Genomic DNA, 15000 nt, shown 5'->3' with positions numbered 1-15000 from the left:
TGCCACGCTAACGCTGTTACAGTCCGCTAACTGTTACAAGCTCTAAATGGGGAGAGAATGGCCATGAGCGAAGTGATCTGGATTGCCAAGCCCACCTTCTTAGTGTTCGCGGCTGCTTCTTTCTGCTGAGGATGCAAAACGAATAAATAAATAAATATAGATATAAATAAAATTAACCAGACAAGCATGGGACATAAGACTGAGCAAAAGTTTGAAACTGAATTGAAGAGGATGATGGCATTTGGAGGGTACATCTAATAACAGTAAAATGAAAATGAGATTAAGACTAAGATTTAGATTAAACTTGTGGGTTGATGCTCAGGTGTAGTAGTCATGTAGGATCTACAACATGTGTCTGACACACACCTTGCTTCCGCCGTCCTTTGAATGGGGAGATGAGGATAAAGACAAAGACAAAAAATTGACAACATTTATTTTACAAAAAACACGCTTGAACAGCCTTCATACTGATGAAAATAACATAAAATCAAGGACGGAGCAATGACATTGAACACGTTACTGATCTGTCCTTTGGAAAAGTCCAAAAAATACACCAAACTCTCCACGAAGTATACAGCCATACATATAGTGTTGGACCTCTGTTAAACCGAGAGTTTTTGACATTGGTAATGTAATTGGTAAAGAAAAGCCTTCCTGCATGGAGGTACCCATGCATAACAGCATCAGCAGACACTGGCAAACACACTCTGCCCTAATTTGACAGCCATTTCTCAGCCATACCCAGTCAAGCTTGTCATATATTATTCCTGCTCATTAGTGCGGCCAACATTTTTTGGAATACACATGCACACGATAAAACTGACACAGAAAGAGGTATACACATGCACACACAGACACAGACACAGACACAGACACAGACACAGACACACACACACACACACACACAAACAAACACACATAGAATTCCTTTACTAAACAGACACACAAAGAAGCAGCACACACAGACTGTTAGATACATATTCTCTCTCTCTCTCTGTTTGTCGAACATGCACAGAGTTGCATGAACACAACCACACCCATACTCTCACACACACAGACACACTCACACACACAGAGACACATTTCCTTTACAATCTAGCTCAAAGATGGTCAACATACCTCCTGTTTTTCCTTCTCCTTCTCCTTTTGGGTAAGGAGGGGACAAACATGTTTACAGTTATACATTTCACACACAGGACAGTTATTAGTAAAACATCAACCCACAAGACATCCTCAGATATATGTTACACACTACTTCATACACACACACACACCCTCTCTCTCTTTTCCTCTCTCTCGCAGATGCACAAGCACACACATCACAGCAACGTGCTGTTCCTCATCCTTTATATTACACACTCCTTCACACAAACACACACACACACATTCACACACACTCTGTCTCTCTTCTCTCTTTCCCTCTCTCTCTCTCGCAGATGCACAAGCACACACATCACAGCAACGGGCTGTTCCTCATCCTTTATATTACACACTTCTTCACACACACACACACACACACACACACACACTGTCTCTCTCTACCCTTCTCTGTCTCTCCTCCCTCTTTCCCTCTCTCTCCCTCTCTCGCAGATGCACAAGCACACACATGAGAGCAACAAGCTGTTCCTCGTCTCATGTTTTATCCTGAAGGAGTCGAGTAGGTTAGTGAACAGGATACTGCACATGGAAGAACGCTACAGGAGCCTGGAGCCAATCAGGAAACACTTGAGTACATGTACACTCGCTCTTGCGTTATACAGCACGTCGGGTTATAATGGCTGGGATCACACGTGTGGGCATACACACACAGACGCACACACACCACATATACAAACACGAACACACACCACACACACACACGTGGGCATACACACACCAGACCACACACACACACACACTTGGGCATACACACACACACAAACACACAAACACACACACACACACACACACACAAACACACGCCACACACACACTGGTCTGGGCTCTGGGGAAGGGGAGAGAGGAGCGCACACTGGGACTCTGAGAGTCTAAAGGGATCCAGATGGTCCCTACAGGGGTGCCACACACCACGAGGGGAAGCTCTGCTCTAGTGTTTTGGGCCGCCCGAGGCAGAGACCCCCACAAAACCAACCTCTTTCTCTTTGTCTTTCTTTTCGGCCTGCTGGGACGAGGAAACAGATAGAGAGAGAGAGGGAATCAAACAAACTATATCCAGAGAGCTCCACTGCTCATCTACTGATGAGATTTTTCTATCCAAAAGACATTTCCTTACTACAAAACAGATGCTACTGCATACATAGTATTGGGCACATACTGTATGAACACAGATGAGATACTGATCACACAGATAGACATACAGGCAAACAGAGTTAGACAGATAAACACAGACACAAACATGTAAACACAAACATGGAAACACACCTTTTCCTTCTTAGCCTCAGCCTGAACATGGAGGAAAAACACACCAGTCATCAGTAAACCACATTAGATAAACCTGACCCACATTCATTCCCTTCCCTGTATATCTACTCTAGAAGACCTACTCTATAATACCAACTCTATAAGGCCTACTCTTCTACTTGTCTACAGTGGGCTGATTAAAATCTGAGTAGAAGACGATCAATCCAAATAGTTATTGTTACAGTGAATATCATTGTAATATAAGCACTGCAGCAATTTAACATCCTCATAACATAACATAATCTGTAATAGTATGCTAAGGACACCCCAAAAAACCTACTCTCACACTAGACTTAGTAAATAACACGCACCTTTTCCTTTCGCTTGTAGGGGTAAAAGAACAGAGAAAATGACACGTGAGTCAAACATGAAGAGAAGATGACACGTGAGTCAAACATAAAATGAAGATGACACGTGAGTCAAACATGAAGAGAAGATGACACATGAGTCAAACATGACGACTAAGCTGCAGATGGGGTTATGATATTTGACACTAGACACAGAGAGTCGCTGAGGCATGTACAAACACTATGAAGAAAAGTAAAGAGGCAGGGAAGATGTTGCAGCATCTCTGTCTGCCACTGACACACACACACATACGCATATACGCACATACACAAATGGACACAGACACACACACACACACACACACACACACATAAGCATACTATAGACACGGACACACATAAACACACACACACACACACACACACACAAACACACAAACACAACTGAGTCACCATCATTTGGTTACCATAGTTACAGCTAGGCACTAGACAGAAAATTAAATAATGAAATAAAGACACAAAGAAATCCAATCAATAAGGTATTCTGTGTGTACACAGACGTGCATATAATACATTCTTGAACGAAACAGTTTGACCCACAGAAGGAAGGTCAGTCAATACATCAATCTCTCCGTAGCGATCAATCACACACACACACACTCACGCTCACACACACACACACACACACACTCACACTCACAGACATACACACACATACAGTACACACACACACACACACACACATACAGTACACACACACACACACACAGGATAATAATAACTGAGTTTTCAGGTGCCAATGGAAGAGGAGGAGAGTAGATGTGTGGCAACACGTTAATCAGTGTATGAGATGGTTTGAAATGGTACTTCAAACACAACCAAACCTCTTCCTCCTCACTGTCCTCCTCATCCTCCTGGCGCAGTCAAACAGAGACAACCAAAGTTCAAAGGTCACGAAAAAAAAAAAAAGAAGGGTTCTACTAAAAGTGTCCTTAAATTTAAACCTTAATTTGATCCAGTCTCCACTATGCACAAGTAACAAGAATCATTCAAAAGTAGTTGCACAAACAAGAAAATGTGAGGGGAACAGCTGAAGGGTTGAGTCATGGACATCAAGGCTCCAGCATGGGAGCTGATATCATACCCTAATCCAGTACTAAATGAACCAACCAACACGCAAAACAAAGGGGAAAAGTGAACCACAGGATTACAACGGAAACACACGGACACAGGGGGATTGGGCATGTTAGACTATGGGGTCACCAACAGGGCTAGAGTTTCTCTAATCACACCTAACCAACCTTCTGCTCTTTCTCTTTGTTGTCCATCTGAGGGCAAGAGGCAGAGAGAGTTATTAAACTACAGATTCCTAAAGGGCTCATCAGACCTGTTACACTGAGCATAGGTGTCTACAGCACTTGGGTAAATGTGTGTGTCTTTGCATTTGAGTGTGTGTATGTCTCAATGTGTTGGCGTGTGTACACTATCCACTATAGACCAATAACCATTTACTTTATGAATGACTATTTCTATTTATGCCTATTCTTCTGCCATTCAGTCATGCACTCTAAATACATCCTCTTTTGGGTGATCTGATACTTTTTGATACTAGCTATGAAATTTCACATGATTAACTCATCAGCAGAAACACACCAATGGTGCATCTCCAGAAAACCACCCCAAAAACAAAGGCAGCACTCATTAGCATCCAGCTGACTCCATTAGACACCCAACGGGAGACGGAGCCAGCAGACACCCCAGAGAGCTGCCACCGGTGAGCAGCTAATGGGACTGAACGGATTAAACGACAGAGCCCATGGGATCGCAAATCAGTCAAGGAAAATTTCATATAATCTCAACTAGCCACAAAACGACGTAGTGGCACATAAATACGTTTGTGTCAGCTGGAATTCTCGCTGAATAGAACCAGACTAGCCTATCTCATGAAAGTGACATCTCTCATTCTCCGGCACTGAAGTTTGCTTGCCAGAAAATCGCTTTAGAGAATCCATGTGCTCCATAGAGGAACATAAATTAAATATTTACAGCTAACTACTTTTCAGGAACAGAAAATTCCACTTAAAAAGGTTGTGTTACTTGGGTTCACCTCAGTCAACGCCAGATCAGATGGCTTAGCATGGTACAAAGTGTAGCTGAAAGCACACCAGTCAACCACAACCAACCTGTACAATTACACTGTTCTACGCATCGCTAGCCAGACATTAACACGGCCACTCATACCTCAGATCCGGAATCCGAACAGCCAGACTGATAACATGAAAAAGAAATAAATAAGACACTTGATAAGAAATAAGAACAAGAGCAAACAGACAAACAAACAAAAAGAGTGAAAGAGAAAAAGAGTGACACAAGGGTATCTTGGTATGCTTTGTTCTTCTTGGGATTTAGAATGCTAGTCAACGGCTGTCAGACTTCACAAGACAGCTGAAAGTACTCTTACAGGTCTCTTCTGTGAGAACAAGCTAGCAAGGCTTAAGAGATCTAATCATCTACAATGAAAGTTGTGTAAAGGTTTAGAAATAACTGTATGACATTTAAGTAAATAATTTAAGAGGCTCTCCAAATGTCTCTTTTTTTTTAGAGGAAGGGACCTCTGATGCTTGCGACATTTGAATTTTAAAAAAGCAAGACAAGCCATTCCTTCTTGAAATACAGCTTAGGCTAGTGCTGAGAAAAGTCTTCATAAAAATGCTCTTCCATGATTTAAATGGTCTGCATCATTTCATAAAGGATTTCATTATGGTTACTCATCACCTGAGGCACACAGAATGAGACTGTTACTCTAACGTGTCTCCAGCATCTCACAGCATTTTACCATCTCATCGCTCACCTTAGCGTCAGAGTCGTCCGACTGGTGACACATACGGATAGCGAAATAAAGGCAGACATATAGAAGTGAGTTGTGGAAGGGGGTGAGTTGAGAAAGTCATTTTTTTTTTCATTTTTTAGATGCACTAAATGCCCACATGGACAAATCCCTGTCACACACACACACACACACACACACACACAAACACACACACAACGCGCAAAGGGAGGAGACCTAGGGTACCAAGTTTTACATGAATTCACTAAATGGCTGCATTTGAAGATCTAATCTAAGGGATACGTTCTAGAAACTACTTGAAGCAGTAAATGAAGGTGCACACACGCTCAGCGAGCACACACACACACACACACGCAAACACACAATCTCTCCCTTTGTTCTCCAGATCGCCCAGTAATACCCACCATATCATCATTTCCCTCATCATCAGTGAAAGCCTGGTGCAGAGGAGAGGAAAGCACAAGACATGTACAACAGACAGCATGGAGACAGACACACACACTACACTCTAATTGCTGTCACTTCAAGTGATTCCTGTTAACATCCAACCATCCATTTCCAACAACTGATCCGGCCATTTCTTATGTCATCATTCACTATGGCTGTCAGTACAGTTAAGGTGTGCGTCATAGAGATATGTGTACCTCCAAGTAATTTAACCACTGACATGGCGGACACCGGGTTTATTGCCATTAGTCATATTCTTTAGTCTTTAATCGTTATCTCAGGTCTTCAGGGACTCCTTCTGTGCGGCCAGTTTAACAAACCACCAGCACCATGAGGGCATGCAGTATCGGGTGCCACAGAGACGGCCCGACAGCACAGCACACATTTACATTGTGTGCAAATTCACTGTCAAGCAGGCGCTGACAAATTGCCACGGTGAAATGACAAGTGCAAGGGCAGAGTCACGCAGCGCGTCACAGCCCCGGCTGACAGATGTGCTGCATTTTTAGCGCGTTTAGCTCGGGGTAACCGTGGAAACCTCAGCCAGGGTAAGTGAGAAACTCACGCACCTCCTCGTCATAGTCCTCCGGCTCTTCTTGATCCTCCAGCTTGCAAAAGACAAAGGGAGGACACGCCAGATTGAGGAGTCAATTCACACAAGACAAGACAACCACAGAGATCCTGACCTCGTCCGCTTGACCACAAACTGGAGGGTTGCCACGTCTTCATACACTGGAACTAGAGTGTCACTTATGGCAAGCCTCCAGCACTATGGCTGGATAAGATCAGGATCTGCTACTTGAGTCTCTCCTCTGAATGAAGGGACTGGCATGATAGATGGGTGGCATTTACTATGCTAGTGCACTAATGCAAATGCACTATGCTAATGCAGGAATATCATCAGCCACCACACAGCAGGCATCACAGAAGGTCTGCTGCTATGATACACAGGGATGGAAAGGTGAGCGGTCAGGATAGCCTATACACTGACACTGGGACTGCAATGCAAAACACATGGGTGGGTGGGGTGAGGGGCTTCTGTGGTCTAAAACAGGGTAGAAGTGAACTGGCTCTACTGCAGATTAGGTGGTAGTAAAATCTGATTGTAAAGGAAGCAAATACAAGCTAAAGGGACTGGGATACTGGTCAGTTAGTTGGTTTGCTGAAACACAGGGTAAAGTGTCCGAACGACTGATGTACAATAAAAGACTTAAAATGGTCCGCAAATATGCTGATAATAAATAACACTCTCTGTAATAAAGTCTTTTATTATAGACCAGTTGTCCAAACACATCTCATTAGCACAGGGCTCCTCATAATGGCAGTATGAGAGCCCTTCCTCAGCACCTACCCGCTCCTCCTCGGCTGTGATCTGCAGAGAGAGAGTCACAGATACACACACGTCAACTACACTGCATGGCTGCAGTTTATCCTCCTCTCGATGCAATTACTTTGCGTGGACTTGCGTATCTACAGATCGTGCTACGGTGCCCGATCATGATTCCTTCAGGTAAATGCTCAAGATGATGTAATGCACTGCGAACATTCCAGAGACCCTTATTCTATGAAGCATGGAAGGTTGGGTCAAGTACATGGGTTGGAGAATTTTCTCCACAATTATAGAGATGCCAAGGGCAGAGCCAGTGATATCATTACTGGATAGTAAAGGCCTTATGCACACCTGTCCAGCTGACAGAATCAAAAGAGCTACTCCCACACAAGTGTTATACAAGTTTCCACACACATCATCAGCCTTGAGATCAAGGCTGTCCAGCACTGAGAAGACACACACACACACACACACACACACACACACACACACACACACACACACACACACACACACACACACACACACACGCACTCACACAGAGATGCATTTTTCCACCCACAAATCCACTACTTTTCTCTCCTCTTCTCACTCATCCCTTTCAATTTGATTTGTACGGTGCTTTCAGCATTATGTTTTGAACAGAACACTAAGCAGAAACCGCAGCATCAGTCCTCTCACGAGGCCGACCCCAGCGCCTCCACCCCCATCAGCCGCTCCGGAGCAGCAGCTCCTGTGTCCTTGTGTCACACTCACCTGCTTGGCACCCATGAACTCGAACATCTTCTCCAGGAGGACACGCATCTGTTGGACGTTGTTCATGAGGACACACGGCTGAGGAAGAAAGACAGAAAGAAAGACAGAAAGAAAGAAAGAAAGAAAGAAAGAAAGAAAGATAGATAGATTGTAATGTTGCAGCAGCAATCCACATAAATCTCAAAAGACATAAATTACAATAAACACACATAATCAAGTAGGTAAAACTTTTGAACTAATAACAAAGTATGCACAGAACTAATACACTGACTAGATCAAATAAAACAGAGCAGAAATAGAAATAGAGATGGGGAGTAACAAGAGGCACTGGGTACTGAGCTCTGGCATGGAGAGCAGCTATGCAGAGCTCAGCTATGTGTCCTTGGGCATTGAGCTTTATTGCTTTACACTTAGTCATGGCATCTGGAGTGGGTTTAGAGGGAGCCAGGCACACTTACGATCTTCTCCTTCTCACAGTAGGAGGGGAAGCTCTTGGACAGGATGGCACAGTACTGCAGGAGCACTTTAGTGATTGTCTGGTAGAGTAAAAAAAAAAACACAACATGCTGTCATTGCAAGTAGTGTAATTGTATCACTGAAAGACTAGAACACACTGCTCTGTGGAAGCTCCTCCCTATGCAGAGAGCACACTGTAAATGTGATGCGTCACCAGGCCCCGCTTTGTTGCGCCGCCTCTGCCTGGCAACATGAAGCGTGAGATACATAAAGGCTGGAGAGGGGCTGCTTTCACCGGCATCTCTCTCACAAAAAAAACACAGAAAAAACACAACTTCACAGACTTCTCCCTTCCTCAGACTTTTCCCCTCTCTTTGAAGCAAACGTGGTTGCAGGAGGATGGACCTCTGCAAACTTGAAAAGCAGAGGGTCCCTGGACAAGCACAAATTTGTCTTATGTTTTATTGAAAACACGTTCTACTTTATTGAGAGTGCCCACTTGAGTATATGCTGCCTCTGGCATGTCCTCATAGACTTTATCATTTTGATGTATTGAAGTGTTGAAGGATTGTACCGTCCTTTGTTACCTTAGCAAAGCGTCGGTTGTAGTGTCCCATGACGACGGGGTCTGGGCAGTCCAGTTTCTTAATGATCTCAAAGCTCTGGTTGAGCTGTGTGAAGATGTCCACCACGGAGCTGGAGAACAGAGCGTGCTCAGAGGTCGCCTGGAACTGTAAGGGCGGAAAGGAAGTACAGCTGTCAAAGGGTCAAAGGGTATGGATACAAAATGGCCAGTTCGCTTGTGTGTGGCATCCACATTTTTTTAGACTTCAGTGAAGTATTTGAGTACCTCAGTGGTGCTTGACGGTGCTGGCAGATATGGTTGGTATGTGATCATATCCCCCTAATCCAAGCCTAATTTATTCATTTTTAAGATATTATCATACAGATCACACTAGCCCTTGAATATTGCATGATTCAGTCTGTCACCAACTGAGCATGAATCATCATTCTCAAAATCAGACTGTTTAAATCTGTTCCTTTATCCATTTAGCACACTCATCCTGTCAATCACCCATCACCACTCAACATCATTCTCTTTTACCCAAATTAATCGCACAGGTCTTTGACTGAGCAGTTCAGTTATATATTCCTGCAGCCTACACTCAGTTGAATTGGGACTCGTAGGCCTCTTCTCTTTATATTGTATGACTAAGCACTGAAAGAAGACTCCAGAGGCCGGAGGAAAGAGCACAGGTGAGTGCAAACGTACCCCCTCCCTCTTATCTCTCTCCAGCGCGCCATGCATGAAGTCCATGGACACGTCCTCATTCTCAGCCAGCCACTGCAGAACGAACTGCAAAAACCACCTGGACAGAGGAAGAGAGAAATGGAAGGAAAAAATACAGAGAGGGGGATGAAGAGAAAAGAGAGAGAGAGAGAGAGAGATAACTAATATTTAATGTTTAATAATTAACAATGAACCTGTTATATGTTTCTATACCACATTGTTACCACCTATAACTTATTGTTTGTTTTTTATTTATTTATGTTAAATGTGCTTGTACATTTTATGTAAACATGCTTTGGCAACGTTGTATTGTATGCAGTCATGCCAATAAAGCCTTTTTGAATTTGAATTTGAATTTGAGAGAGAGAGAGAGAGAGAGAGAGAGAGAGAGAGAGAGAGGGAGAGAGAGAGAGAGAAAAGAATGCAATAAAGCATTGTCAGAGTTTGCCATACAGACTAGATGCAGGGCAGAGAGAAGACAGGGAATCTTGTGAACTCCACAGAGAGGAAGCCAAACAGGGGAACAGAGACAGGATGTGAGGAGTGTGCTTCAGAGCAGTGGGGGGAGGGATGTTTGACAGAGGAAGGTGCATGAAAGGAGAGTGTACGTGAGATAATACTCTGTTTGAATGGAGACAGGGGAGATGTGTGTGTGTGTGTGTGTGTGTGTACGCAGGGGTGGTGGGGGGACTTGAAGACGTGGTGTCACTCACGCTGGGTACTCTGGGACCGAGTCTTGGAAAGCCGGCAGGTCTTTGACATACTCATTGTAGAGCCACTTGACTTTGAAATGCAGATTCATGTAGTCCGCACTTCTGCAGAGTTTGTGATTCTCATGCTCTGCAGGAGGGGGGGGGAGAGCATTCATTTAAAAATCTGGCAAAACCTCCCTTTGAACATAATTTTCATCTTTAAACATCTTTTTACAGTGGACTTTTTTTTAAGTTGAAATTCTTTTATAGATCCCTGTATTACTGTGCATAATGGAATAAATGAGAAGAGAATTTCTCGTTTGAGACGTAGAACACATGTAGCACCTTCCCATAAGTGTAAAACCTTGATAATTAGCAACACCTAGGAAAGCTTTCACAAGAATGAAGTGTCTAAAATATACCGGGGCCCATTTTATCTAAAACAACATAGTATTCACGGAAAGGATCTGCGCCTTTGACAGTGGCTGTTGTCTGTATCAGTGCGTGGCCTCCAAAAAAGTTACATAGACAAAAATCAAGGACGGAGTTCGCTCTCAAAAACGTTTGCACCTGCACTTTAGGTTTCTTGTCTGGTGAAGCCAATAAACCACTTTTGGATGAAAAACTAGGTTTTTAAGGTACTTTTTTGACAGCGAGCTCCGTCCTTCATCCTCTATGTCTGTTAAGTTCAACTACATCTACGCTCCTTTTGACGGAGGTCATCCTTAAAGCACATCTACCACCTGATGAGCAGCCTCTCACACTCTCCACCTCAGATGTTTGCTCCACCCTGAGCAAGGTGGATGCACGTAAGGCAACTGGTCAAGAATCCCTGGCCGCAGGCTTAGAGCCTGCGCAGAGCACCTGGCCAGGGTCTTTACAGACATTTTCAGGTACAAGCTTGCACGACTGCCTCCATCAGGCCAGTACTGAAGCACACCACTGCTACAGTCCTGAATGACTTGCGACTGGTCGCACTCACCCCCATTATTAGCCAAGTGCTTTGAGAAACTGGTTCTTTCACACTTGAAATCCTGTCTGCCTGCTACACTGTTCCCACACCAATGTGCTTACCGCTACAACAGGTCAACACACAACATCTTCACGGCACTCCACTCTGGACTTTCTGACTAACAGACCCCAGTCTGTTAAGTTACACAACCTCTCCTCCTCCACTATCTCTCTGAACACCGGAGTGCCACAAGGCTGCGTTCTGAGCCCTCTTCTGTACTCCTTGTTCACCCATGACTACGCTCCTGTTTATAGCTTCCACACCATAATCCAGTTTGCAGACCATGGTAGGTCTGATCAGATGTGACGACGAGACGGCCAACAGGGGTGAGGTTCAGCACCTGGCTGCGTGGTGTGGCGACAACAACTTGGCACTTAACACCTAGAAGACCAAAGGAGATCACTTCAGGCGGACTAGGATCCATGCACACACCCCAATCTACATCAATGGAGCTGTAGAAGAGCGTGTGTCAAGCTTCAAGTTCCTTGGCATCCACATATCCACACCTGGTCTCTAAACTCCTCCATCCTGGTAAGCAACAGCGCCTTTACTTCCTACGGAGCCTGAAGAAAGCTCGCCTGTGTCCCAGGATAGTGGTGGACTTCTACAGCTGTACCATCGAGAGCATACTCACAAACTGCATCTCAGTGTGGTATGACAACTGCTCAGACTGTAAAGCACTGTAGAAGAGACTGTAAAGAGTCTCTCATTCTCACAATAGACTTTTCACCCTCGCCCCATATGTGTTAAGGAAGCCTCCCATATTCCCTATTTGTATTTTGCAGTCTGAACCACCAATTAATGTCACTGTACATATAACCAACTGTATATAAAGTGTTTATACTTTGCAACCAAATTAACTGTTCATACTGTACATACAACCTTACATTTTCACTATCTAGTCTCTAACCCTATCCACTTCTCCTCTGTATATATATGCATTTAAAGATATATAAGATATAGCATCACTTATGCTGTAGTACTTACCTTTCCTTCACTTATCTGCACCACAGGTTAAATGTTAACTGCATTTCATTGGTTTATACATACTCTGCACAATGACAATAAAGTTGAATGTAATCTAATTTAATCTAATCTTAGCTATGCCATGGCAGAAAATAGCACACAGTCTAATGAAGCAGGAGCAGCTGTGACAAAAATGATTCAGTGACTCTCCTTCAGGGGCGTTAATTGTCGAGTACTCGTTGCAATAACCTTTTATTAGAGAACCAGTAACCTGTTATTTATGAAACAGAAGAGAGCTGATTCTCTTTCTGTCTCTTTGGAACTCTTCTTTCTCTCTATTTCTCCCTGTCTCTCTCGCAAACACACACACACACACACACACACACATACACACACACACACACACACACACTCAGACAGACCGACAGATATAAACATACAAACACAGCCTCTTACCCGCATAAAAGTCTAGTCTGCGTATGTGGATAGTGACAGGAGCTGGGATGGGCAGCACAGAAGACAGCACAAATGGAAGGAGATGAAGATGACAGAAAAATGAAATGAAATAAAAGCACAGTGTTTTCAGGGATGACTGACAGAGGGGTAGATTGGCATGTGTGGAGGTTATGGAAGCAAAACGAACGTGAAAATTGAAATAAACACCTAAAGCACCATATAGCCAATCTAAGCCATCTAAGCCAAACAAAACTAATACAGTCCCCCTGAATGAATGTCGTTTTGATTTGCTTCTCACAATGCAGTAGCTCAGTGTACCGTATGGGACTACTCCTGAGGTGATACATGTTCACTCAAATGCTGAATATCTATTTTTAAATATTTGGGGAAAAACCTCAAATATTTCATGGAAGCCTTTGTGGGTGACGGAAAATGGGTCCACTTGAGCACTGGAGTACGTCTAGAGATGGATTCAAGAGGGCAAATCTATGGCTAATCTATGTCTCCTAAGGCTAGATCTACTGATGGCCCACTCTAAACCCAAGACCAATAAGAGCTAGGTAATCTATTTTCAGATTACAGAGTGTGCTAATACTACTCTTACCATTTTTCCAGCGATTATGGTCAATTCTATCAAAAACTGGAGGAGGCAAACAATCAAACAAGGAGATGAGGCATGAATGATGAATGATCAGATACCATCTCCTGCACATAATAATCCTAAACTATTAATCTATGACAACAGAAGTGTGAGCAGGTCCTACCTTCTAAGGCATATTTCATGTCCTGTGCAAACAGCATCCACATGACCTCTGCACTGACCTTCCCTACATTCATCTCTTGAGAGAACCTGTAGAGGACACAAGAGTGTGAAGGGATGAACTGAAGAACATGGATTTGGTGGAGACCAGCCTGAGCACACATACTGCCACAATTGCCATAGTCTCAAAACCTGTTAAACAGTGAAGTACGTGTGTGTGTGTGTGTGTGTGTGTGTGTGTCTGTCTGTGTGTGTTTGTGTGCGTGCGTGCGTGCGTGTGTGTGTGTGCCTGTGAGTTTGTGTGCGTGTGAGTGTGTGCGTGTGTGTGTGTGTGTGTTTGTATCTGTATGCATGACTGTAAAAATATATCTCCACATCTGTACTATGTGTGCATCAGTCTGCAGACTGCATTTGACTGACTGGTTGATGACGGGCGTGTAAGCGGTCTTGTCCTCCTCGATGATGGACACGATGAGAGTGATGAGTTTAGGCCAGAAATCCAGGTTCTGGATGCTGGGGCCGGGCTCCTCCGGTGGGGCCTTCTCTTCCTCCTTCTCCTTCTCCTTCTTCTCCTCCTCCTCCTCCTCATCAGAGTCACTTTCGTTCTTTTCCTCTTTCTTCTTCTCCTCTTTGGGTTTCTCCTGGAAGTGGAGAGATTAAAATATTTTATTTACTAAAAATGTTTATTACTTCATGTAGGAGCCATTTGGGTTCATGTGTGTGGGACACTAGATGGCGCTCCATTTTAATTGGGCTCACATCATATAGGTGTGAAAGTTCATGCAGGTATCAGGTGTTGCTTGACTGAGGGAGAGCACACACACCTTTTTGACCGCTTCATTTGTATTTGCAAAGGTCTGTTACATGTATATAAGATGCAAGTTTGGATGTATGGACATGCTTATGGATTGGATCTTACTGTGAGAAATAAAGTTTGCATAACCAAGAAAGAGAACGCAAAATTGGAACTTATTTTACATCTAACAAGCGCGTCAATTAAGTGCTCGGTCAGCAATCCCTCTGGGCTTAAAGTATAGACTTAGCCCATACACTTCATCACTCTCCACACGGTGTGGACATTTCCTGTTCAGTTTTTAAGAGGCACAAGACAGCATCTTTAGGTTTTAACTCCACAAATCAACTGACCTAGTCCATTTCACTTTTACTGAAGTCTCTATGAATTCTGCCGTTCATTAAATATACATGGCAGAACATTTGCAAGAATTTGAACATTCTGAG

General features: G+C 43.7%; 1 protein-coding gene across 6 annotated transcripts in view; it reads right to left on the bottom strand.

The window, feature by feature from the left end:
- The window catches only part of LOC105889922 (protein unc-13 homolog B), an 89039-nt gene that overhangs the window by 6388 nt on the left and 67651 nt on the right, over nucleotides 1–15000 (bottom strand). The window contains exons 28-44 of one of the 6 annotated variants that reach the window (XM_042708217.1): nucleotides 14182–14402; nucleotides 13766–13851; nucleotides 13606–13641; nucleotides 13002–13043; nucleotides 10589–10715; nucleotides 9858–9954; nucleotides 9172–9315; nucleotides 8587–8664; nucleotides 8129–8206; nucleotides 7394–7414; nucleotides 6612–6650; nucleotides 6000–6032; nucleotides 5599–5619; nucleotides 4989–5015; nucleotides 2772–2783; nucleotides 2422–2442; nucleotides 2014–2161 (exon numbers count right to left, since the gene is read on the bottom strand). In XM_042708217.1, coding sequence (XP_042564151.1) covers nucleotides 2087–2161; nucleotides 2422–2442; nucleotides 2772–2783; nucleotides 4989–5015; nucleotides 5599–5619; nucleotides 6000–6032; nucleotides 6612–6650; nucleotides 7394–7414; nucleotides 8129–8206; nucleotides 8587–8664; nucleotides 9172–9315; nucleotides 9858–9954; nucleotides 10589–10715; nucleotides 13002–13043; nucleotides 13606–13641; nucleotides 13766–13851; nucleotides 14182–14402 — 1158 coding nt within the window. In that variant the 3' untranslated portion in view covers nucleotides 2014–2086. Of the gene's footprint in view, nucleotides 1–95; nucleotides 126–366; nucleotides 382–1119; nucleotides 1144–2013; nucleotides 2162–2421; nucleotides 2443–2771; nucleotides 2784–3444; nucleotides 4076–4988; nucleotides 5016–5598; nucleotides 5620–5999; nucleotides 6033–6611; nucleotides 6651–7393; nucleotides 7415–8128; nucleotides 8207–8586; nucleotides 8665–9171; nucleotides 9316–9857; nucleotides 9955–10588; nucleotides 10716–13001; nucleotides 13044–13605; nucleotides 13642–13765; nucleotides 13852–14181; nucleotides 14403–15000 lie in introns of those variants that run through there. The other 5 variants (XM_042708218.1, XM_042708219.1, XM_031570289.2 and 2 more) reach the window with 5 other exon arrangements.

Source organism: Clupea harengus, chromosome 7 (assembly GCF_900700415.2).
Source record: "Clupea harengus chromosome 7, Ch_v2.0.2, whole genome shotgun sequence".
Classification (NCBI taxonomy): Eukaryota; Metazoa; Chordata; class Actinopteri; order Clupeiformes; family Clupeidae; genus Clupea; species Clupea harengus.
The sequence above is the reverse complement of the archived record's forward strand: the minus strand, read 5'-3'. Positions and strand labels throughout refer to the sequence as shown.